At 40.7% G+C, this 25,150-nt stretch overlaps 1 protein-coding gene across 5 annotated transcripts in view; it reads right to left on the reverse strand.

Moving 5' to 3' along the window:
• Positions 1-25,150, reverse strand: part of LOC126174866 (uncharacterized) — a 382,969-nt gene that overhangs the window by 48,448 nt on the left and 309,371 nt on the right. For all 5 annotated transcript variants that reach the window (XM_049921269.1, XM_049921270.1, XM_049921267.1 and 2 more), the window contains 2 exons: positions 11,956-12,502; positions 4,540-4,676 (listed from right to left, as the gene is read on the reverse strand). In XM_049921269.1, the coding sequence (XP_049777226.1) occupies positions 4,540-4,676; positions 11,956-12,502 (684 nt within the window). The remainder of the gene's footprint in view (positions 1-4,539; positions 4,677-11,955; positions 12,503-25,150) is intronic.

The following is a 25,150-nucleotide window of genomic DNA, read 5'->3' on the forward strand; positions in this document are numbered from 1 at the left end:
CTCAATCAGACCAGGGGTTTGGGGTTTTGGGAGGCTAGGGAGGTTTCCTGTACACACGGCCCAGAACAGGTTGGCACAGGAGGGTGCCACACTCTGCTGCAACTATTGCTCAGCTTTATACATTGGTATGACTATTAACCAGCTGTCCACCAGGATGACTGACCACTGCCAAAGTGTGGCTATGGCACAACATGCAATGTACATAAAATGCTTGATTCCAATGGCTGCTTCACAATCTGGGCCATATGGATCCTCCCCTCCACCACTGACTTTTCTGAAGTGTACAAATGGGAGTTATCCTTACAACATATTCTCTATTCTCAAAATCATCCCAGCCTAAACCTACAGTAACCTATTGTTCCCACACTCTCTACTCAACTGCTTCCAAACCCTCTGCCCTGCCACCTTGCCACAATTTGCCTCCCCTCACCTTCACAGTGGGCAGCTCTCTGCTGGTGCACCCATTGCCCGTCTTTTCTGCTTCTATGCTCTTCTTTTCTCCTTCCTATTTACCAATACCCCCCCCCCCCCGCCCCCACCGCCCTCCCTTTCCACAGCCTACCGAAGCTGTGCCTGGCAATCATGTTCTGTATCTGTTGTTTCTTGGTGCTCCGCCATGCACTGTTGATTCCTCTTCTTCATGATTACCCTGCTATTCGATCCCAGCCCAGTTCCAGATCATTGCTCCCTTTCGATGGGTTTCAGTTCCATTCTGGCTAAAGTGGTTGGAGATAGCAGTCAAGTGTGTGAGAGGTGGGTTTGCTTGTGTAAATGTGTTTGTGTAAATTTTTGTTTTTCTTTTCTGAAAAAGGTTTTGGCCAAAAGCTTATTTGTAGCAATCTTTCCATTGTGCTTGTCTGCTGCTCAATGTGTCATCTTTACGGTGAGTATCAAACAATCCTTTTTGTAATGTTGATATTCCAACCTGGACCTTCTACTGTTTAGTTTTGCAAAATGGTTTGAAGTAGGTCATGATGGGCAGGTCAGTTTGTATTTGTTTAAATCAGAGGAACTCACTCAGTGTACAGTTCATTTGCTTCTTATGTTTATGTTCAAAATACTGCACCAACAAACATTTCTGCAAGGCGACTATTCAGTATGGTTAGTGAGATGTAATTTCATGTAAGGATAACTCCCATTTGTACACTGCAACATCAAACCAAGGTCACAAGCAACAGGGCAGAATGAAATTAATTATTACTACAACTCTAAGTGCCTCTACAGAAAGTTTATGGAAGATGTTCAAGAGTGTGCAATCAGCAGTGCCATCAGCCTCATTGCTTTTGAATAAAATCTTCAAATACAAGGGTTGCACACAGATATGGAAATACTACATGAAATGCAAGCCTGAACATAAATTTCGATGCTAGTCGGGTGCTTCTGTAACCCAGATAATCAAAGAGTTTGGTGTTTCAGGAGGCACTGTATTGAAGATTTATACCACAAACCGGGAAAGTGGAAAATCATCATCTGCTGTCACAATGCTGATGAAAGTGTGTGTTGAGTGATCATGATGGACCATCATCGAAGAGGGCTGCGATGAAAAATACGATGATGACAACTCCAAAAAGCCACTGCTGAATTGAATCACACTCGGAACAACATAAAGGGAGCTCCACAAGCTGGGAACTGAAGGGCAAGCTGGAAATCCAAAACCACTAATCAGTGATACAGATGAACGTAATGTCTTGTTTCACCCTGTTTCCAACTTCTGTTCTAGTTTACATTCCAAGAGTGAAACATGGCAGAAGTTCTTCATGATAATTTGGCAGTCATTGTGGTTTCCATGGGCCCCACAGCTACTCTGCAAGGTCGCATTAATGCCAAGGATTGTGTGACCATATTGGCCGATCCGGTCCATGCCATGAATCAATATTTGTTCCCTAATGGTGATGTTGTGTTAGAAAACAACAGGGCCTTCTGTTCACACAGCTCGTATCATCCTGGACAGGTATTGTGAGCATGAGGAGAAATTGTTGCATCTCTGCTAGTCACCACCATCACCAGATCTCAATAAGAGTGTCTCTAGTGTACTTCAGTGAAAAGGGTGTGTGTTCGCTATCAACCTCCATCATCGTTACCTGAACTTGTCACTATTTTGCAAGAAGAATGGTATAAAATTCCCTTGAAAGCCATACAGGACCTGCATTTATCCATTCTGAGACAATTGGAAGCTATTTTGAATGCCAATCGTTTTTCTACTCTGTATTAGGCATGGTAATATATTGTGTTTTTAGTGTTTCCATAATCCCCGACCACATACATCTGAAAGAGACTGGCACTCATTCCTTCACTGGTTTAATGCATGATCCCATTTCAAGTTAAACACTTTCTACAACTCACTCAGCTTGAAAGAAAGTCACTTATAAATCTTTACGAGCTAGGGGGCAGCACCAGCATAAAATACACTGGAGATTGCACATGTATTTCCGCAGAGCTACACAAAGCCTGACTTGAGCACTGAATGGGTCATTCATTAAATTTTGTGTCATTGGTCATGTGCTACTCAATGGAAATAACTATTGGTTCCATATAATAAACCAGAACTACAACCATGCATAAAAAGCAGGAAACAACTGCACTAAAAGAGTATGCCACATTGCGCAAAATGTATATGCTACTATTTAAGAAAACAAGCCTGAAGAAGAATCTGTAGAACATATATTATGTAACAACTGATATGCAAACATTTTATTACCCAATACACAGTTTTTTACTAAAATTAGTCTCAGTCTTCAAGCATCTCAAGAGTTTCTGCCTGGGAGATTTAAGGTAGACCACAACACAAATCCTGTCACAGGGAAAGCAGATAGCAGAATTCACATGTATTTTAAGAATGCTAAAGAAGTTTAATTCGCCTATGAATGAGATCACTTGCAAAATCCCTGCCAATCAACTCCTGAATACTTTTTGTCAAATACAGCACTTCACAAAACTGTTTTAATGGTAGACATAGAAAGATTCAAAATAGAGCCGCACACTTCATCCCACATTTGCTTAGCCAGTGTGAGTTTGTTGCAAAAATGGTACAAAAACTGCAATGGGAGATGCTACAAGACAGACTATGTGAAGCATAGAGAATTTTTCTTACAAAATTCTGAGAGCTCCTATTCCAGGAGGAGTCCAGACACATACTATTTCCTCCAACATACATCTCACATAATGACTACAATGTAACAGCTACAGAAATCATTCTTCCATGTACAATGGAGGGATAGAGTGGTGGAGCGGGTTGGGGTAGGGTATGGTATTGGTACACTACGTACTCTCTGCCAAACTTAATACAGAAGAAGAACAGATGTAGATGTAGATATGGAGGCAGATATAATAGTTAAATTAACACGTTCAGAGACAGGAGTGACAGCAGTACACTCATCAGGGTTAATTGAAAGACCACGAAAATGCAGTTTGCTTGTCGGGAAAACAGAAAGATGGAAAATAGAAAATTGTACAGAAAAGTTGTACAATCCAAGACACACACTTCCATCTCCTATCCTATATTTAAGTTTCAAAATTGTGAAAAGTAGTCTGAACGTGCATCAAAATGAATATGTAACAGTCAATTCCTCCTCAATCAAAAGAGGCTACCTTGCAAAAAGTAACAGATCATCAATTCTATGAAAAGTGCAGGTTACTGTTTTGTAAGTATGAGGCTCTCAAAGCTCTTTGTGTGATGGCTAATAAATATAAATACATCATCATTTTGAACGTCTTCTAGCAAGACACCAAATTGTTTATCTTATATTGCATGACTGATCCAAATTACAGCCTTAAGAGCAAATTAAACATGAAAAGTTTATACACATCTCCAAGTGATATTTTTATTGCAACTAAAATCTGTATATAAGGCAAGCAATAATGAGACAGGTCACGGAAAAAGAGATCATCCTTCACCTTGTATCATAAGTGATGAAACCTGGCACAGCAGGTAACAGAAATCAACTAAACCATCTGATACAATGGTTGTATGGAAGAGTATAAATGAAAGAGGAAGGAAGGAAGGAAAGAAGGAAGGAACAAGGATTAGGGTTTAACATCCCATTGAAATTGCAGTCATTATGGATAGGTCACAATCTCTGACTCCTTCAAGGATGCGGAAGGAAATTGCCCATGCTCTTTCAAAGGAAGTATCTCACCATTTGCTTCGAGTGAATCAGCGAAATATAGGAAATCTAAATATGGATGGCCGCTGTACCACCTCGCTCAGCATAAATAAATGAAAGAGTGAAAGACCCATCTGGCTGCTCACAAAAACAAAGTTGTATTGTAGGCATAGATGTTCACAAATGTGGGGCATACAAATAAATGCTAAAATAAGTAAGAGCTCTTTGGACCACAGAGTTGCATAAATTACAGACACAGCAAGATGACAGGTGGGTGAAGATGTACTTAAAAATAAAAGGTAAAAATCACTTTTTCAGTGTACTACTGAAATGAATTTTTTTAAGGGAATGGATTACAACAGCATCAATAAAATTCATATGATAAAACTAAAATATTTATTGTGAAATCATGCAGACACCAAGATCTTAAACATACCACCCTACTATTTTCATGATCTTCTGAAGTATCATCAAAAAAATCCACATTTTTTTTGTTATTTTGTGATATTGTTTTGACTATTTTGGCCAGTTTCTTCCTCTGCTTCAGGGTACGTGGGGGTTTCCCGAGAAAATCTGCAAAATTAATGAAACAATAATGTTACTTAAAAAGGAGAGACTTGATGATGAGACACAGCCACAAAAGCTGTAGACAGTGCATAAATATATTATAAAAAAGGATAAACAAAGAAGACATTAATGACTGTCATCAACTGTCCTGTCTCTTATTAATTCAAATTCATTTTATATTTCCTGTCAATAGTTTCTTGACAGTCATAATACTTTCAATAATTTTTTCTACTCTAACAGGTGAACAAGGAAAATCATAGCTGATAAAATTGAGCGTTTTTGTTACTGAAAGAGGTTAGTTCTTGAAGATGTAAAAGTAGAATAGAACGTCTAGTATGAAGAGACAGAAGAAGGCAAGAAGGAAATTTGTTCTGGTACAAACAGAAGCAGCATTAAAGTTATTCATTAGCACACTGTAGACACCGTCTATCAATGTAAAAATATCTGCAAATATGCTTTATGGAAGACATCCAGTAATGTTACTACATTTCCTTCACCTTCAGTACACTCCATCCAGCACCGCAAACAGCTTTCAGACTCTGAGCACAAATATGGACACATTTGTTTGGTAGACCAACTGGCTGCACTCTAGCTGTAGCAGAGGCTACCCATGCTCAGATAATGTAAACCAATGAGAGCAGATGCAGTACCACAAGAAAGGAGCTATTGTCACTGTTGCATCACTAACCACAACAGCTGGCAGTTGGAGAATAATGAGACCAACAGCTAACTTCCCAGGGACAATGTTCCAAGGTAAAACCTGACTTCATAGACAATGCTGACCCAGCATCCTCACCATAACTGACAACAATACATGCTATGGGTGGCATCTATAACAGAAACGAGATTCCATACAAGGAAGCTTCTCAGGAGACCCTACAAGGTTGCCTTCTTACAGGAGCTGACTGCTTGTGGTCTAATTTCCCTGTCGACATTTCGATGGATACAAACATCTAGAATCAGCATCACACTCAAACTACAGACACCCATACACTTGTCAAAGCAGTCATTACCAGGGTGCTTCCAGCCAATGACTACCATAGTGGGGAGAGGTTTGGTATTTGGCAATACTATTGACTGCTACTCTGAATCAGAGATGCTGTTGAACTGGTGAGGGCTACCAACATAAGCATGTCAACGTACCAACCAGGACACCACCAACATCCGGCAGTCAGCTTCATGTAACCTGCTACATCCCACACTGACATCAGTATGTGAAGCTGTCACCAAGTAATAGCCTTTGTAGATGCTAATACTTTGAAATCTGCCACTCTGTTCTTTTCCTTGTCAGTCCATGTAAACCATGATTTTCACCTGATGTTTTCTATGGACTGATATTGTGCTTGCTACTTTCATATTTTGGCTGTCTACGTGAACTTCCTTCAGTACCTAGTTGGCTTATACCACAATATTTCTTGACATCAAGGTTGGGAGTTGAAGTTATCTTTCAAACTGTAAAATTGCATGTGAATTGTTAAAAAGAGGGCGGGGGGGGATTACAATAAAATACTATACAAATACATATCAAAATAAGTGTTGGATGTCAGTAGATAGGGTGGCAGAGAAAAAGAGAAGATTGTAAATTACTGAGAACCATGGCAGTGACAGAATTCGGGTATGAACTGCCACATGGAAAAGCCAGTGCCATATTTTAAGGGTCTTGTACTCAAAATTAATATAAAAATGTCCAATGTTTGATTTAAAATTCCTACTGTCTTAAAAATGGCCATATATTCGATGATGCGGGAAACCTATCTCTATCTGGCAATATTGGATTCAACAGGCAGCAGCAGTGCACCAGTGCGAGGAACGTGAGTTTTGGGGATTTACAAGCTTGCTCATGCTCTCTCCCTCCTGCCACACCATCATCACAAACCCAGAACATTGTCTAGCCTGTGACCCATCATTGCAGTCTATGATGCCAGTGAACTTGAATTAAAAGTGATTTGTGGTATTGGTAACAGTACAATATTTTTTTTTTTTAGTAGCTAGTTTCGTAATAGAAAAAAATAAAAGGTATTCACATGGTGCGGGTTATAAATTGAAAGTAATAGCATATGCAGAAGAACATGGAAAGATAGCAGCTGAGTGGTATTTTGGCCCTCCACCAACAGAAAAAACAATTTGTGCCTGGTAGTCTAGTTTAAAAAAAAAAAAATTAGGATGACTAAATGTGCAAACAGAGGACTGAATGCAAAATGGCCGAAACCAGAAGATGACATATTGAAATGGATTCATGGACACTGGCAAAATGATTCAAATACACACCTGTAAGTGAGCACTACAGTGGAACTTTACAGACTTTGAGAGTGGAGTTGATTGGTGCTAAGTTTATGAGGAGTCATGGACTTAGCGTATAAACAAAACCTACATTTCTCAGATAATGCCACAAGAGTATGAAAAGAAATTATCTTTCCATTGCTTTATTATTCAACATTGAAAGAAAACCAGTGTGGAACTAAGCCAAATAGCATACATGGATGAAACTCCTCTGACATTTGATGTGCCGAGTAACAAAACTGTTGGCATGAAAGATGCTAAAACTGTAACTATAAAATCAAGTGGATGTGAAAAAATACACTACACTGTTGTCCATTCATGTTGTGCTGATGGTATTAAAATTAAACAAATGATCATTTTCAAACAAAAAACAATGCGAAAATCCTCTGAAGTAGCACAAGGTGGTATAGTCCACATACATGACGAGGGTTGGATGACAAGGCTGGTATGGAATTATGGACTAACAGACTGTGGGAGAAAAGGAAAGGTGCTTTATTGAAGAGTTCTCTTCTTATGCTTGATTAGTTTGGTAGTCATTTAAAAAAATTCTGTGAAAGAGAAACTGAGACAGAGAAACACACAGCTTTTTGTTATTCTGGGAGGACCTACTTCAAATTTGCTACCTCTTGAAGTCTCAATAAATAAACCATTTAAGGTGTGTATGGGAGAGAATGGGAACAAATGGATGATGGATGAACCCCAAAATGAATTCACGACTGAAGGGAGCTTTAAAATTACCTACAATCAAACAAGTGTGTCAGTGGATAAAACAGTCATCGTCTAGAGTGAGAGAAGTTGTTATTGCTAAATCTTTCAAGAAGTGCAGCATAAGTAACACTCTCTATGGCAGTGAAGACCATCTTATTTGTGAAGAGGAAAATCATGATGAAAATGAAGAAGAAGAAGAGGAAGTGGAAAGTTCAGATGATGATTTTCAGTGATTTTAAAGGCCAGTTCACTTTTATTCACTAAGAATTCTTTTTTTTTTTTTTGTCTGGCTTTGCAATCTAATGATAAAAATAGTAAAAATGTTATTAAAAAACTGCTCAAAAATTAAGGTGCATTTTATGAAGGGCGTTAGAAAAGTCCATGCAAAAAGAAAAACTACTTACGCATTTGGGGTAAATCTTATTTATTTTTTGACAGTCTCCTTTTAGGCTTATACACTTCGTCCAACACTGTTCTAATTTGTTGATCCCTTCCGAATAATAGGAACTTCCCAGTCTGTAAAATAGCTACTAGTTGCTGCAATCACCTCCTCGTTTGAATAAAATCTTTGTTCCGCCAGCCATTTCTTCAAATTGGGGTACAAATAGTAGTCCGAGGGAGTCTGGAGAATAGAGGGGATGCAAAATGAGTTGGAATCCTATTTCCATTAATTTTGCAACCACAACTGCTGAGGTGTGTGCTGGTGCACTGTCGTGATGGAAAAGGACTTTTTTGTGGTCCAATTGCTGGCATTTTTCTTGCAGCTCGGTTTTCAAACGGTCCAATAACAATGAATAATATGCACCTGTAATACCATGTTTCATCCACAATGACGAAACGATGCTTAAAGTCCTGCGGATTCTTCCTGAACAGCTGCAAACCACTTCACACGCTTCTGCTTTTGGTCAAGTGTGAGCAATCATGGAACCCATCTTGCAGATAGCTTTCTCATGTCCAAATGTTTATGCAAAATATTATGTACCCATTCATTCGAGAAGCCCACAACACTAGCAATCTCACACTCCTTAACTCTTATGTCATCCATCACCATATCATGGATTTTATCAATGATTTCTGGAGTCGTAACCTCCATAGGGCGTCCATAATATTCAGCATCACTTGCGCCCGGCCACTCCGAAAATTTTGAAACCACTCATAAACTGTTCTAATCGAAGGTGCAGTGTCACCATAATGTTTATCAAGCTTCTCTTTAGTCTCCTGAGGTTTTCTGCATTTCATAAAGTAATATTTAATCACCACAGGAAATTCTTCTTCGTCCATATTTTGACAATCACTAGACTTCCTTGATTCACATGAATGCCAAACACAAAGAAATAGACCAATATGGCTGAAACTTGGTGTGCATTCTTTCCAGAGATGCTACTAACTAAACATGACCTCTATACATGCTGGTGGTGCCATCTCTCGGACTTTGCACAGACTTTTCGACTTTTCGAATTTTCAAACGCCCCTCGTATAGTCTGTGAAACATGGTATGTAATGATGAGTCACATCCTGCCTTCAGACTTTGAAAGAGTATATTATACAAGATTCTACCAAGAGAAACACTGCAGTAGGCTCTCAGAGGATCACGGACCTACACGCCATAGAAAAGATCCACATATAAGAAGACTGCATAATGCTGCTTTCAAAAAATAATTTTTCAAAAAAGCTCATTGTCTTGAGTGCACACTGTAGTACAGTATTTAATGCACAAACGTAAACTATTGGCTGGAGTCCATTGTTTTTACTGAACATTTGTTAGGATATGAATGGCAGTTGAAGACATTGAAGTACAAGCATCTATTAGTATGTCTTTCACATCTTTTGCTTTAATCTCTGAACTTTGTCTGAGAGTCCATACACCTAGCAGAGAATTTCTTACAAATAGACAAACAGAAAGCTAAAAATAGAGAATGTTTTAATCACTGTCATTAAAATGTTTTCGTTTAGACTTAAGAACCCAAAATATAAATGTTAGTGCAGATACACTTGTGCCCAAAATTAAAATAACAAATGGAAATTTTGCAAGGTTGCATTTATTTTGCCACAAAATAGTGTAAACAGGTCATAGTAAAGTAGAAACAATTTAAGAATGCGCAATGTAAACAATTGCAACATGTATAATTGTAGACAAAAATGTTCTTCGTTTTTTCAAACTTAACGGATTTGCACACACATTCCAACAACTGGTTAATTTACTCAATACGGATTGTGACCACCTCTAGCAGCAATACAGCCCTGATAATGATGGGGCATGCTGTGAATGATATCAGTCTCAAGTTGAGGCAATAACGCTCATTCTCCTGCAGAGCTGCTCGCAGTCTTGGAGAGCAGTTGGTGGATGCTGATGTGATGCAAGACGTCTCCATAGTGAATCCCAGACAAGCTGTATGGGATTCAAATTGGGAGAGTGAACAGGCCAACCATTCATGGAATACCTTCCGTTTTCAAGAAAACATCAATCAGCCATCTCTATGGGGTCAAGCATTGTCGTCCATCAATATGAAGTGTGGGCACAAAGCACCCCGCAACAACTGCAGGTGAGGTCCCAAGATCTTGTCATGATACCTGACAACAATTAATCCTTGCCAATTAACCCATACAATTTCATGAAGAGGGGTTCGAGTGCTAAACATAATCCCTGCCAACATCATTAGGGATCCTCCTCGATATTGGTCTCTTTCCGTAATATTTGGGTCCCAAAATCATGTTCCATGTTCCCTCCAGATGTGAATCCATGGAGAATCACTCTCCAGACTAAACTGGGACTCAACTGAGACAGCAACAGGGCCCACTGTTCGACAGTCCAGATGGCATGATGAGACTACCATCTAGATGTTCCCTTCTGTGAAGACGCATCAGAGGTGGACATACAGCAGGTCACCGACAATAAAGACCACTCTGCCAAACTCTTCAGCACACCGTTTGCCTCGATACAACACATCCAGCGGCTGCTGTGAGCTCACATGCCAGTTGCCGTGCACTACTAAGGTGCTACTATTGTGTCCTTACAGCCAAATAATAGTCCTCTCTCCTGTCACACATAGTCAGCCCTACCCTTGTCTTCGGGATACAGTTTTGGTTTCTATAAACTGTCAGCACATCCAGAAAACAAAAGAACACTTCACATTAAGCCACTGAGACAAATCAGTTTGCTACTGTCCTGCTTCTGTTCTTTCTATGGCCTTCCACCACTTAGCGTCTGGTAGATACCTTCTCTGTGCCATGTAAGGTTGAGCCAGATAGTAGGGGATTCTGTCATTAATTTATTTCAAAAGGTTTATTTAATTCTCTTGTTATGGTCGAGCATTAGTCGGTAGCTTCAGCTGCCCGTAATTTTCTCTTCCCATGATCTGGCAGCAGCAAGTCAGCATCGAGGTGGGCAATCTCAATCACGCACCTCCCTCGTGCGTTGACAAGGTAACGCCACTTAGGCAAAGCTGACCGAGCTATGCTTCAGAACTTTCCAAGCCGTCCCCGCGGTTTTCTCGGCTCCTAGCCAATCAGGGCGGAGGAAATTGCGTGGCCGTGATGGAGGTACCCTGCTGCCCATCGGCCGAAAATGCTCTCTCTGCTGCGCGTCCTGTGGCAGTGAACATTATCTTCTCTTCCCGGTGCTGCGACGCCAAGGACTTTGTTTCTGTAGATGCTACGCCATCCGGACTTGTCCAAATTGCAGCCATCACTTTTCTTTAACTTCGTCTAAGTTTGCTGTGAACTATGTTTCGCCCACCACTACGTCTTGGCTGATCCTCGCCTCCCCAGGCCTGACTCATGTTGCCCATTTGAATTCGCATCTGTTCATTTTTCTGCCAATAAATGGCCTCATTTCCAAAAAAAGTTGTCAGAATAATTTATTTCAACATATTCACCCACCGCCTTAGCCACTTCTAACAGAGCCATTCCTGCACAGCCATACTGCAGCGTCTGATTTATAATTTTTTTCAACATATTCACCCACCGCCTTAGCCACTCCTAACAGAGCCATTCCTGCACAGCCATACTGCAGCATCTGTAACTGTTTGCAAAGCGATTGTGGTGGTGGGGCTACCTGGCAAACACTGACTTGTTTCATAGGTGCCCTGACATCAACGTTGGCACAGTTGTCAGTTGACCGGAATGCCATCTTCCATGCAGAACACAATCGTAAGGACATCTGTTTGACAGTTTGTGTGATTATACTGTGAATTGGAGACAGGTCGGGGAAATAACAGTTTGTTGATTTAATTTTGGACAGCAGTGTATATTTTACATCCTTTAACATGTAGTTATGATACTGAATCAATCACCTTACCTGTAAAATCATAGCCCATATCACTTGTTTTCATATTTTTAGTTTTCTTGGTGGCGTGCTTACTATTTTTGTCATTGGTGGAATCTTTACTATCTTTGCCTAATACTGGGACTGTAGTATTTGGCTTTAAATTTCCATAATTGATTTTATTAATTGAGTGGATACTATGAGAAACTTCATTCTTACCAACACCATCACTCTTGTTCTTGTACATTATGGCATTGGAACTTTCTTTTTGTGCATTGATTTGTTTGTTTCCACTTTTCAGAACTCTCCTTTCTGAATTTGTAAAATGAATTGGGTTTTCAAATTGATTTTCTGGACAGTTATTGCCATCTAAAGGATCACTATTCACAACTTTGTCTGTGTCAGGTATAGATGGCTGCTGTTCTTTCTTACTTTTATTTACGTTTCTGTAAACTAATTCTTTCTTTCGTGTTGAGTTGACTGCATTTTTTACGCTTTTTGGTGGTACTGCCTCCGGCTTGTTCAACATCTCACATTTTTTCTTGTAACCTGCACTTTGCACTCTGTCACTTTTCACAGCCTGTAAAAATAATTAAACAATTCAAAAAATGCAAATCAACTTAATTCAAATGTAAATCAGTCACCTACATTACATCACCACAAATAAAAATACATATAAAACATTTTAAAATAAGTTAAAAATACAGATGAGAAAAGCTTTTATTTCAATAATTTTTTAATTGCTACAGGCGAAGACAATCTATCACACACATGGGGTGTTAAGCAGCCTGATACATAATAGCTACAGACGCTAATAATGAGGGAGCAATCAAAAATGGTGTCCGGCCATCATACACAGCCCCAATTTCTGTTAGAAATGTCCTCTGGCTGCCTCTACCCTCTTGTCCCATTCGCGTTTTGCTCATTTATCCCAGCAGACCCCACTGATATTCTAGTTGGGAGACACATTCAGACCTTTCACATGTGTGTAAATAGGAAATATTTTCCTTAACATTCTGCATGTCAGCACTCTTGCACCAGGCATGTAACAGTCATGCATAAAATAATGTATTACCTGCCCTTTTGCATGATAGGTATTTTCACACTAATATTTACAGAGATCAGGAAGATGACTTTTTTGAGAGATGAAAGAGGAAAGGTGTGGCGAGAGAGTATCGTGATGAATTAATAATAATTTATCAGCAGGAGCAGTATTCAAATTAATTTATCATTATTAACCTGCTGTTAAAACATTTTCGTTTGGCACCCTGGATCAGCAGCATATGAATAGCACCACCCCCCCTCGCCCCCCATCAGCAGCATATGAATAGCACCCTCCTCCCCACATCCATTTTGTCACCTTCACATCCTAAGAAGTTGGTGCAGTGTGTAAATCTCATTTCAAGTAAATTTAATTGTTTTAGCACTTCTTGTCATTGAGCTCCATGTTGTTTTGCTAATTAATGTACTATGCAGCATGCAGAGAAAAAGATTTAATCCATTACAAAAGTGAAAACTTTGTGCATGTCTGCATTTTTTTTATGATTGTCAGACAATACTACAACAGTAAGTTCCACAAGGAGAGTGACACATTGTCGGCACACACGCTTCTCCTTTTATGATAGTAAAGGCTGGAATTGAACTAGCACTAAAGAGATTCACTGATTTAATTTTTTCATGTCATTCTGAGCTCAATTTTTTGGTTACTCTATATGATTTCCTTCTGGAGATCATTTTCTTGATACAAAACTTTATATTATTCATAATACACAAAATCCATCCATGAGTGTTCAGGTTTTCCTCTCATTGCTACATTATTGTCACTTCATTAGTTTTCCTATAGTTTCCTGCTTCACCAGACATAATTTTTAAGTTCCTATGTGACAACATAATTAGAGTGTTTACTGGGTGGCACCTAATAATTTTGTAACTGGGGTGTTCTTTATGGGGGCTCTGAAATGCTATATGTTTACAATACAAGACTCCATGTAGACTCTCTCCCTTTCTAGATCAGAAGTACATAATATCTTTACAACTCGTGAAGTTCTGGGCTGACTCATGTTGCAGATACTTTCTGTATTACTAAAACATTAATCTTAAGGTTACCATAATATGTGATTAATTCACTTGGATCAGAATGGAATTTAATTTCGTAGCACTCTTCATATGCTTTTTTTTTCTTTCTTTTTTCTTTTCCATGATAAATCATAGATAATCACACGAGAGAACATAATAATCAACAATAAACACTCCTGGAAATTGAAATAAGAACACCGTGAATTCATTGTCCCAGGAAGGGGAAACTTTATTGACACATTCCTGGGGTCAGATACATCACATGATCACACTGACAGAACCACAGGCACATAGACACAGGCAACAGAGCATGCACAATGTCGGCACTAGTACAGTGTATATCCACCTTTCGCAGCTATGCAGGCTGCTATTCGCCCATGGAGACGATCGTAGAGATGCTGGATGTAGTCCTGTGGAACGGCTTGCCATGCCATTTCCACCTGGCGCCTCAGTTGGACCAGCGTTCGTGCTGGACGTGCAGACCACGTGAGACGACGCTTCATCCAGTCCCAAACATGCTCAATGGGGGACAGATCCGGAGATCTTGCTGGCCAGGGTAGTTGACTTACACCTTCTAGAGCACGTTGGGTGGCACGGGATACATGCGGACGTGCATTGTCCTGTTGGAACAGCAAGTTCCCTTGCCGGTCTAGGAATGGTAGAACGATGGGTTCAATGACGGTTTGGATGTACCGTGCACTATTCAGTGTCCCCTCGACGATCACCAGTGGTGTACGGCCAGTGTAGGAGATCGCTCCCCACACCATGATGCCGGGTGTTGGCCCTGTGTGCCTCGGTCGTATGCAGTCCTGATTGTGGCGCTCACCTGCATGGCGCCAAACACGCATACGACCATCATTGGCACCAACGCAGAAGCGACTCTCATCGCTGAAGACGACACGTCTCCATTCGTCCCTCCATTCACGCCTGTCGCGACACCACTGGAGGCGGGCTGCACGATGTTGGGGCGTGAGCGGAAGACGGCCTAACGGTGTGTGGGACCGTAGCCCAGCTTCATGGAGACGGTTGCGAATGGTCCTCGCCGATACCCCAGGAGCAACAGTGTCCCTAATTTGCTGGGAAGTGGCGGTGCGGTCCCCTACGGCACTGCGTAGGATCCTACGGTCTTGGCGTGCATCTGTGCGTCGCTGCGGTCCGGTCCCAGGTCGACGGGCACGTGCACCTTCCGCCGACCACTGGCGACAACATCGATGTACCGTGGAGACCTCACGCCCCACATGTTGAGCAATTCGGCGGTACGTCCACCCGGCCTCCCGCATGCCCACTATACGCCCTCGCTCAAAGTCCGTTAACTGCACATACGGTTCACGTCCACGCTGTCGCGGCATGCTACCAGTGTTAAAGACTGCGATGGAGCTCCGTATGCCACGGCAAACTGGCTGACACTGACGGCGGCGGTGCACAAATGCTGCGCAGCTAGCGCCATTCGACGGCCAACACCGCGGTTCCTGGTGTGTCCGCTGTGCCGTGCGTGTGATCATTGCTTGTACAGCCCTCTCGCAGTGTCCAGAGCAAGTATGGTGGGTCTGACACACCGGTGTCAATGTGTTCTTTTTTCCATTTCCAGGAGTGTATTTACCTACAAGCCTGACAATATGGTTTATATTTAAGGAAGTCATTAAGCCAAAGATGTAAAGCATTTTCATCCAGACAAAATTTTTATTACTGATTTTTTGATAGGGAGGGAAAAATGTGTGCATTTGAGGTTCAACATCAACAGGGACGCAGGAAAATATGAAATACACATTCTTACATGGTTAGGAGTTCCCATCAGAGAGCCTTGCTCCAGGCACATTTCCACTGGTAATCTCACCTGAGTGTATGAACAGTGTTTTATCAGGAGAGAACTGAAAGCTACAGCAAAATGTCCAAGCTGAGGCCCTTGGAGCTGGTGATCGACCGAGGCTACATATTGGGAACTATACCAAAAATAAAAACCATCAACACAGTGCAACTGTCACCACTGGTCTGACAGATGTGACTAGCCTAATAATAGCAATGAGGAACAATGTCACACTCAGCATGGAGCCCTGAAGGGCACTGTTCTCTTAGAACTGTGTGGAACCGAGTGATATACCGACCCTGACACGAATAAACCAACAAAAATTCAATATGGAGCCCCAGTTATGGAGAGTAAGTAAAACCCACACAGTGTCATATTCCTTATGTAGGTAAAAAGACAACTGCAACGAAGTGTTGGCATTTAGAAAAAGCCTTTCAGATTGCTGTTCCTCATCTAATCAGATGGTCATCTGTGGATTGTCCCTTCCAGAAACTACACTGATAGTGGGTGAAAGGCTTCACAACAGGAAAACCCAACATAATCATCATGCTATAATCTTTTCAACCAATTTGCAGAGCATGTTGGTGAGGCTAACCGATGGGTAGATGCTGATGGCTGCGGGTTTTGTCTCATTAGAATTGGGCAGTTCTCAGTCAGTGAAAGGTTGTTATATAATTCAGAGTGGTGGGGATGAACGATAGGGATATATCTTCAACTTTCTCATTATCCACTCATACTGCAGTGCCCTTAAACGATCATGAATAGTTGCTGCAGTGCCTTTGGTCAACCTCTGCACTGGCTGGTGGCAGTGAGGGCGTGTAGAAATGGGAATAGCTGTTCCAGGAATGCGGATGATTGGTTAGGACATGCCACTCACAACATCATTGATGCTATCTGACAGAGAGTGCATGAAGTGGTAGCAGAGATATACAAGTGCCAGCTGACCCTTCGAAGAGCTCAAAATGGTAAATGATCTGTTAGGCAATGACGAAGAAGAATCAGGAGCATTGGAAAGTGGCCGCTACCATCAAAATCATCATGTAGCGACCATTGCAGTGAATCATTGACATTGGGGGAAAAGACTGGAAGAGAGCTATTCAATTATAAGGCCCCTACAAGACAATATGGTACTTCCCAATGAGGGGAGAGTTGGGGGGAGCAGTTAAATTCCAACGCAGGAGAAAAATGTTGTTGTTGTTGTTGTTGTGGTCTTCAGTCCTGAGACTGGTTTGATGCAGCTCTCCATGCTACTCTATCCTGTGCAAGCTTCTTCATCTCCCAGTACCTACTGCAGCCTACATCCTTCTGAATCTGCTTAGTGCATTCATCTCTTGGTCTCCCTCTACGATTTTTACCCTCCACGCTGCCCTCCAATACTAAATTGGTGATCCCTCGATGTCTCAGAACATGTCCTACAAACCAATCCCTTCTTCTAACCAAATTGTACCACAAGCTCCTCTTCTCCCCAATTCTATTCAATACCTCCTCATTAGTTATGTGATCAACCCACCTAATCTTCAGCATTCTTCTGTAGCACCACATTTCGAAAGCTTCTATTCTCTTCTTGTCTAAATTATTTATCGTCCACGTTTCACTTCCATACATGGCTACACTCCATACAAATACTTTCAGAAATGACTTCCTGACATTTAAATCTATACTCGATGTTAACAAATTTTTCTTCTTCAGAAATGCTTTCCTTGCCATTGCCAGTCTACAGTTTATATCCTCTCTACTTCGACCATCATCAGTTATTTTGCTCCCCAAATAGCAAAACTCCTTTACTACTTTAAGCGTCTCATTTCCTAATCTAATTCCCTCAGCATCACCCGACTTAATTCGACTACATTCCATTATCCTCGTTTTGCTTTTGTTGATGTTCATCTTATACCCTCCTTTCAAGACACTGTCCATTCCATTCAACTGCTCTTCCAAGTCTTTTGCTGTCTCTGACAGAATTACAATGTCATCGGCGAACCGCAAAGTTTTTATTTCTTCTCCATGGATTTTAATACCTACTCTGAACTTTTCTTTTGTTTCCTTTATTGCTTGCTCAACATACAGATTGAATAACATCGAGAATAGGCTACAACCCTGTCTCACTCCCTTCCCAACCACTGCTTCCTTTTCATACCCATTCATATAACTGCCATCTGGTTTCTGTACAAATTATAAATAGCCTTTCACTCCCTGTATTTTACCCCTGCCACCTTCAGAATTTGAAAGAGAGTATTCCAATCAACATTGTCAAAAGCTTTCTCTAAGTCTACAAATGCTAGAAACGTAGGTTTGCCATTCCTTAATCTTTCTTCTAAGATAAGTCGTTGGGTCAGTATTGCCTTACGTGTTCCAACATTTCTATGGAATCCAAACTGATCTTCCCCGAGGTTGGCTTCTATCAGTTTTTCCATTCGTCTGTAAAGAATTCGCGTTAGTATTTTGCAGCTGTGACTTATTAAACTGATAGTTCAGTAATTTTTACATCTGTCAACACCTGCTTTCTTTGAGATTGGAATTATTATATTCTTCTTGACGTCTGAGGGTATTTCGCCTGTCTCACACATCTTGCTCACTTCGCCTGTCTCACACATCTTGCTCACCAGATGGTAGAGTTTTGTCAGGACTGGCTCTCCCAAGGCTATCAGTAGTTCTAATGGAATGTTGTCTACTCCGGGGGCCTTGTTTCGACTCAGAGAAAAATAGTCTACTGAATAAAAGCGGCACAATCGTAAGGGCTGACAAATGTGATGCGGCATTTAAGAAGCTGAAAGTAAGTCTAGCTGAGTATATTAAGTTGTGGTATCCAGGCTCCAGTTAACTATACTCTTTGGCTATGGTCAGTTAGACTGTGGCTTCTTCTTCTTGATTGGCTCTACAGTCCTTGAATAACCTTTGCCTCCTGTACCACCTGCCTCCATTCTTCTCTGTCCATTGCCTTCCTTCACCAATTTATTATTCCCATCACCTTTAGATCTTCTTCCATGTCAACCAGCCATCTTTTCCTGGGTCTATCTCTTCTCCTTCTCCCGCCAGGTTTTCCCAGAAAAACTTTCTTGACACTCCAAGTTTCTGGCATTCTCTGTACATGTCCTGCCCATCTCATTCTTCCCTGCTTAATTTTAACAACAATATCCATCTGTCCAAAAAGTGTTTGTAGTTCTACATTTGTCCTTACTCTCCAGTCATCTTCCTCTCTCACTGCTCCAAAAATCCTTCTCAGTATCTTTCTTTCCCATCTCAATAACCAGTTCTCCTCCTTTAATGTCAATAACCAGCCTTCTGATCCATATATTACTACAGGTCTTATATGGTCGTGTATATTTTGATTTTTGTATTCCTACTGACATTACTGGAATTAAATACATTCTGCAAGGCAAAATAGCAACGATTTCCACTCGCTACCCTTTCCTGAATTTATACTGCTACTTTATTGTCCTCCATTATTACAGAACCTAAATATTTAAATGTTTTCACTCTTTCACATTTTTTCCCATTCATTATTATTGAATTCTTTTGTCCGTTTATATTGGGCTCCCCCATCACCATATACTTTGTTTTGTTTATGTTTACTTCTAAACCTACTTCTCTTGCTGCTCCCTCTAACGTATCGTAGTTCTCCTATAGTGCCCTTACATTTCTTACATTCCTTGCCATTAATGCTATGTCATCCGCATATGCTACCACTTGAACTTGCTGATTAAGTATTGTTCCTCCTGGGTTTATCGGCATTTGCTGCATCACCTTTTCTAAAACTAAATTAAATAACATTGTAGAGATCACATCTCCCTGTCGTAGCCCCCTCTGTACCTGGAATTCACCAGACAGTTCTTGCTCTATTCTTACTTTACACCCTGTTGCTTTCATTGTCATTTCCATTAAATTGACCAGTTTTAGTGGGATTCTAAATTCTTTCATGATCTGTATAATTTTCTTCATGTGTAGGTTGTCATATGCTTGCTTAAAACGAATGTACAAATGATGTAGTTACTTGTCATACTCATAAAACTTCTCTAGCACTTGTCTTAATAAAAATATCTGATCTATCATGGATCTTTTCCTCCTAAATTCAGCCTGATAGTCCCCCCAATATCCTTTCTATAATCCCTTCACGACTGGAAGCTAAAATTTTACTAAATATCTTATATGTTACGTCCAAGAGAGTGCACGATAATTACTACATTCTGACTTGTTGCCTTTTTTATGTAATGGGCATATAATTCCCATGTTCCAATCCTTAGGCACTACCTCCTTTATCTATATTTCCTTTATCAATTCATGGACTGCCTCCTCCATTTTCTTTCCCCCATATTTTAATAATTCGGCCTCTATGCTGTCTTCTCCTGCTGCTTTATTATTTTTTAGGCTCTCGATAGTGTTCTTCACTTCCTCTGGCTCTGGTACTACTTCCTCTTCCCGATTCTCTACATCTAACTCTGATTCCAATTTTGAGTCCTGTTCCCTTTCATTCTCAATCACAGTTCCTTCTTCTTTATCCCCTTCTTTCCCGCCAAGCAGTTCAGTAAAATACTTTTGCCACCCTTCTAGGCCTTTGCTTTTATCTCGAATTAGATTTCCGTCCTTATCCTTATAAAAAAACTGCTCGCTCAAGGTTGGAAACCTTTATTCAAATCTCTTGTTCTTTCATAGAACCTTCTGATCTCTTTATTATCTCGCATTTCGTCCAGTTTCTCTATTTTTCTCCTTTCATGCTGTCTTTTCTTTAGCCTACGAAGCTTATCCGCTCTTTTCCTTTTCCTCTGTATTCTTCTGCCGCTAACTTCGTGTTCCTTTGCAGCATTCTCCGTCTCACTTCATTTCTCTCATGTATTACCGTTAAGTATTCCTCGTCGAATCACTTAAGCACCCTTTTGCATTGTACTCTCCCCAGTATCTCTTCTGCAGTTACACTAATGTCAGTTCTCAATTACTCCCGTTTAGTTTCCACATTATCTTCATTTCCTGTGTTTCTCCCTGCTTCCAACATCTCTTCTAGTTTCTTCCCATATTCTTCCCGTGTTTCCTTTGTTTGGAGTCTTTGTATACTGTTTTTCATTCTTATCATATTCCTTTGATTTCTTACCAAATCTATCTTCTGACAATATCTAATTCATACTAAGCCGTGGTCTGTGTCTCCATCTGCCCCTCTGCAGCTGCTAACTTCCATAATATCTGATGTACACCTTTTGTCTATGAGTACCTGATCTATTTGGTTTCTTGTGTTTCCATCTGGTGATACCCATGTACATTTCTTAATATCTTTCCTTGGGTGATAGGTGCTTTTCATTATCATGTTTTTCCCACTGGCGAAGTCTATCAGTATAGGAAAGGAAAGTCTACACAATGACAGTAATGATAATGGGCTCAGACTGATAGACTGATTTTTTAGATGATACAGGCTGAGGGAGAAAACACTGATTGGCAAATTGCATTTGCAAGCTGAACCCCCAACAAATACAAATGTAATTATATGGTATCCAAAAAAGAGGCCCTTGCCTTAGTCTAAGGTTCTTGTGGAGGAACAAAACCATTATCCACAATGATCATAGAGCCCAAATCTCCTGAAGTACTGTCAATTATTACATAACAAACTGGCTTGATGGTCTCTGTTTTTACAGTAATTCAACATGGATATCAGATACATCAAGAGTGCAGAGCATGCAGTACCTGATGCTGCATCACAACTGCCAGAGTGCAGTGAAACATCTCAAAATGTGAGGGATAATGTTGTGGCCTGCGAAATAAATTATTTATAAAACTTAGAATAAAAGAAAAAAAGAAGCATCAGAATGCAGATGAGATACTCAAGTACGTTAAAGTCAAATTTAAGGATGTAGACGCTGGGGACATAGGCTCCGACATAATTTATGAAGAGATATTACACAAAAAGAAGAAAAGTTGTCCGGGAATATGGTGAGTGGTCTTACAGCATATGGAGATGACAACTGATTATTTTCACCTAGCATATGGTCACTATGGGGCAAAAAAATGTACCAAAAAAAATGCTGGAGTGTCTAATGCTCAGCAACATAGGCCATCGGGTTATGCAAAGGGTAAAATCATGCCATCATTAAAAGTTAAAAGTGACAAATGCAACCAGTCGAAGGCCAATGCAGACAATAAAACCCAAGAAAGTATTAGAAAATGTGGCCTGTACATTTTCGATCCACTACCCAAGACAACGGGAGATTTTGATTATATATTTGTGGCAGTGGGTCTATTTTCCAAATATATTAAATTGTATCCAATAATAAAAGCTATGTAAAAATAACCAGGGCTTTGAATACATATCATCATGCCCTGAAATGAGGGACATCCTACCTGAGATACTTCCCACATTTCCTAAAGGGGTTTCCCATCGCCCACTCGACCTCCACAATATCCTAGTCCATCCCTATGCCACTCCCAATCCCTACCCCTTGCCACAAGGATCATATCCCTCTGGAAGAACCAGGTGCAAAACCTGTCGAATCCACCTAATCAGACTTCCTATTCCAGTCCTGTCACAAGTTTATCCTACCCCATCAGGGGCCAGGTCACCTGTGAAAGTAGCCACGTCATTTGGCAGCTCTGCTACAATTATTGTTCAGCTTTTTATATTGGTATGGCTACCAATCAGCTGTCTACCAGGATGAATGGCCACCATTAAATTGTGGCCAAGAGTAAAGTAGACCACCCTGTGGCACAACATGCAGCTGAAAATACTGCTTCACTACCCGAGCCATCTGGATCCTTCCCTCCTCCACCACAAGCTTTTCTAAATGCATTGATGGGAGTTATCCTTATAACACATTCTCTGGTCCCCTTAATTTTTCTGGCCTCAACCTACAGTAACATACTGTCCCCACAACCGCCACCCAATTGTTTCCAGCCCCTCTATCCTATCATCTCCTTCCCATTCTCATCTACCACCCAGTTTATTTACAGCCATCTGCCAATGCATCTGCCTGTCTTTCCTTACTCCTCTCTTTTTTGATCATTTTTGCCCCACTTTCCTGCCACACAACCTCCTGATGCTGCAGCTGCTGGCAGTCTAGTTGCTGCACACTCCACCAGATAGGTTTTGTCTCTCTCCCCAACCATTTACTACTACCCCTTACCCTTCACTGCCCCCTCAGATTGCTGCTTGCATCCCACATGATAGTTGCATTCTGGCCCGAGATGCTGAAGTTGCCGGTCGTGTGTGCTTGCTTGTGTATGTGAATGGTGTGCGTCTCTCTTTTACTGATAAAGGCTGTGGCTGAAAGCTTCGTCTGCTGTTACAGCTGCTGACTCGAATGCAAAACGCACCAGAGAGTGTGTGAGATAGGAAGTGCGACTGTGTATGAAAAGTAGGGCAGTATTCCACCTAGAACTGAAACCCTAATTAAAGCTGTGCTTCAATGAAAAACTTCGATTTGCGATTTATTTTGTCTTATCCAAATTAAGTATTTTCTGTAGGAACACACGACAAAAAATTTATTATTTAGTAACTGTGTTACATAAAGTGTGAATATTATGAGTAGTATTTCACTAATGCTCAACTGAGTGAAGTGACAGTGAAATACACTGCAGAACTCATGGAACCGGGCCTGTTTTTTTTATGAACAAGTGCCGCACGACTGACCATGGCAGCAAAAAATCACCGAATGCGCAGGTGTAGAAACAGTGCATGCCTGTTGACTCTAACAAAGTTACAAAGTAAAATTTCAATTATTCACTAAATTTTGTCGATGCTTGCGATAAAGTCGACTGATGACATTAGGGGTAAAGAGAGCCAGTTGTACCTCACTTTACAGGGACTGTAATTAAATAAATGTCACTTATATTGTAGACGGAAGTGACATCAAAATAACAAACACAGGAGCAACATAATTTGAGTTCATCATTCTGGGTACAACTCTATAGCCTAAAATTTAAATACATTACCAAACAATTTTTGTATTATTGCAAGGTGACAGTAACATCTATTGCACTTCCACTGAATCATCCCATTAATGGTTTTTTGGTTAAAAGTGAAGGGGCCAGGAAGACAGGTCATGTCCCAGGATCACTGTATCACTGGTGTAGGTGGAACAATGTCAGCAAATATCAGTTGAAAGTCCAACAGCATGGCGCCATCTGGTGCCTCTGGGGTAACTGGAGTAGCCTTCTCCTGAGATTTCTTTGTTTTCTCATTCACCAGTTTTCACAGTCAAGAATCTTGTGAAGACTTAACTGCTATGTGCACTAGGCAGCACTAGGCAGCTCTTGGACCCACAAGCTGTGGATCCTTCAGCCACTGGCTGGTGTTAGGGTTGTAAGTCTTTTCTTCACCCAGGGGAGGAGAGTTCAGGTTCCTGCAGATGGTGCACCAGGAATGATGAGAGGGGATAGCTGAAAAGCCTATGGCCCCCATGGTTTAATTTACTTGGACAACTACCGGAGTTCGACATCAATAGTGTAAAAATGCCAGGTACTGCCAACTACCTCATCACAGTGAAACTGGATATAAACAACAATATCTTTTCCAAGCTTCAAAACGTAAGAGGCAAATTTTGACATTCAGTTTCTGCATTTTGTATTCTGTAATTAGGGTAGCACATTTCTGGGATCGGGAAGAGTGGTCATTTCTGCAACTGTCACTGACAGCGCACATGGTGAGTTTTTTGTGAAGCGGACAACCAGTCTCATACATACAATGGGAGGACACATGCCCAAAAGCATTGGCAGTTACAGCTTTGCATCGGGGATGGGAAATACAGCTTCACATCACAACAGTAAACCATGATTGTGGTCTTCTCTGGAAGTGAATCCTCCTCAAAAGTGAGGAAAAATGCACCATGGCAACCTCGTTATCGGGCAGGCCTATACTCAACACATGAAATGGATCCCATGCTTCTCCAGGTGTTCATATAATTCCTCTGTAGTGTTAAGTTCTGGTGAAAAATGATACAATGTAACCTGTTTAGACTCTCTGTGGAATGTTACACTAGTAGGTACATCGCCAAGTTTTTTTACAAGAGCAAAAGCCCATGGTTGGATAGGATTCATAATTTTAATTAAAGTTTGTAATTTACCAAGGGAAGAGATTTCACAAATACATTTTCAATATTAACCACAGAGAATACTGGTTTAGTATGGAGAAAAGATCCTCCATCTGTCTGGGTGCAAACCAGGAATTTAAGGGAATAAGTTTCTGTAAGCCACTCAGTTTTGTTTTCCTCCCAAGATGTGGCCATATCCAATGTATGTTTAATGTTCACAATCCAGTCACTCTACATAATATATTATCACAATATGATATGCAATACTTCAAAGGTAATTTATGATTTTCATATGAATTCATAACTGGACAATAAAATTTCACTCTTGACAGCATGCCATCTACTT

The sequence above is a fragment of the Schistocerca cancellata genome, chromosome 3 (genome assembly GCF_023864275.1).
Source record: "Schistocerca cancellata isolate TAMUIC-IGC-003103 chromosome 3, iqSchCanc2.1, whole genome shotgun sequence".
In the NCBI taxonomy this organism is placed as follows: Eukaryota; Metazoa; Arthropoda; class Insecta; order Orthoptera; family Acrididae; genus Schistocerca; species Schistocerca cancellata.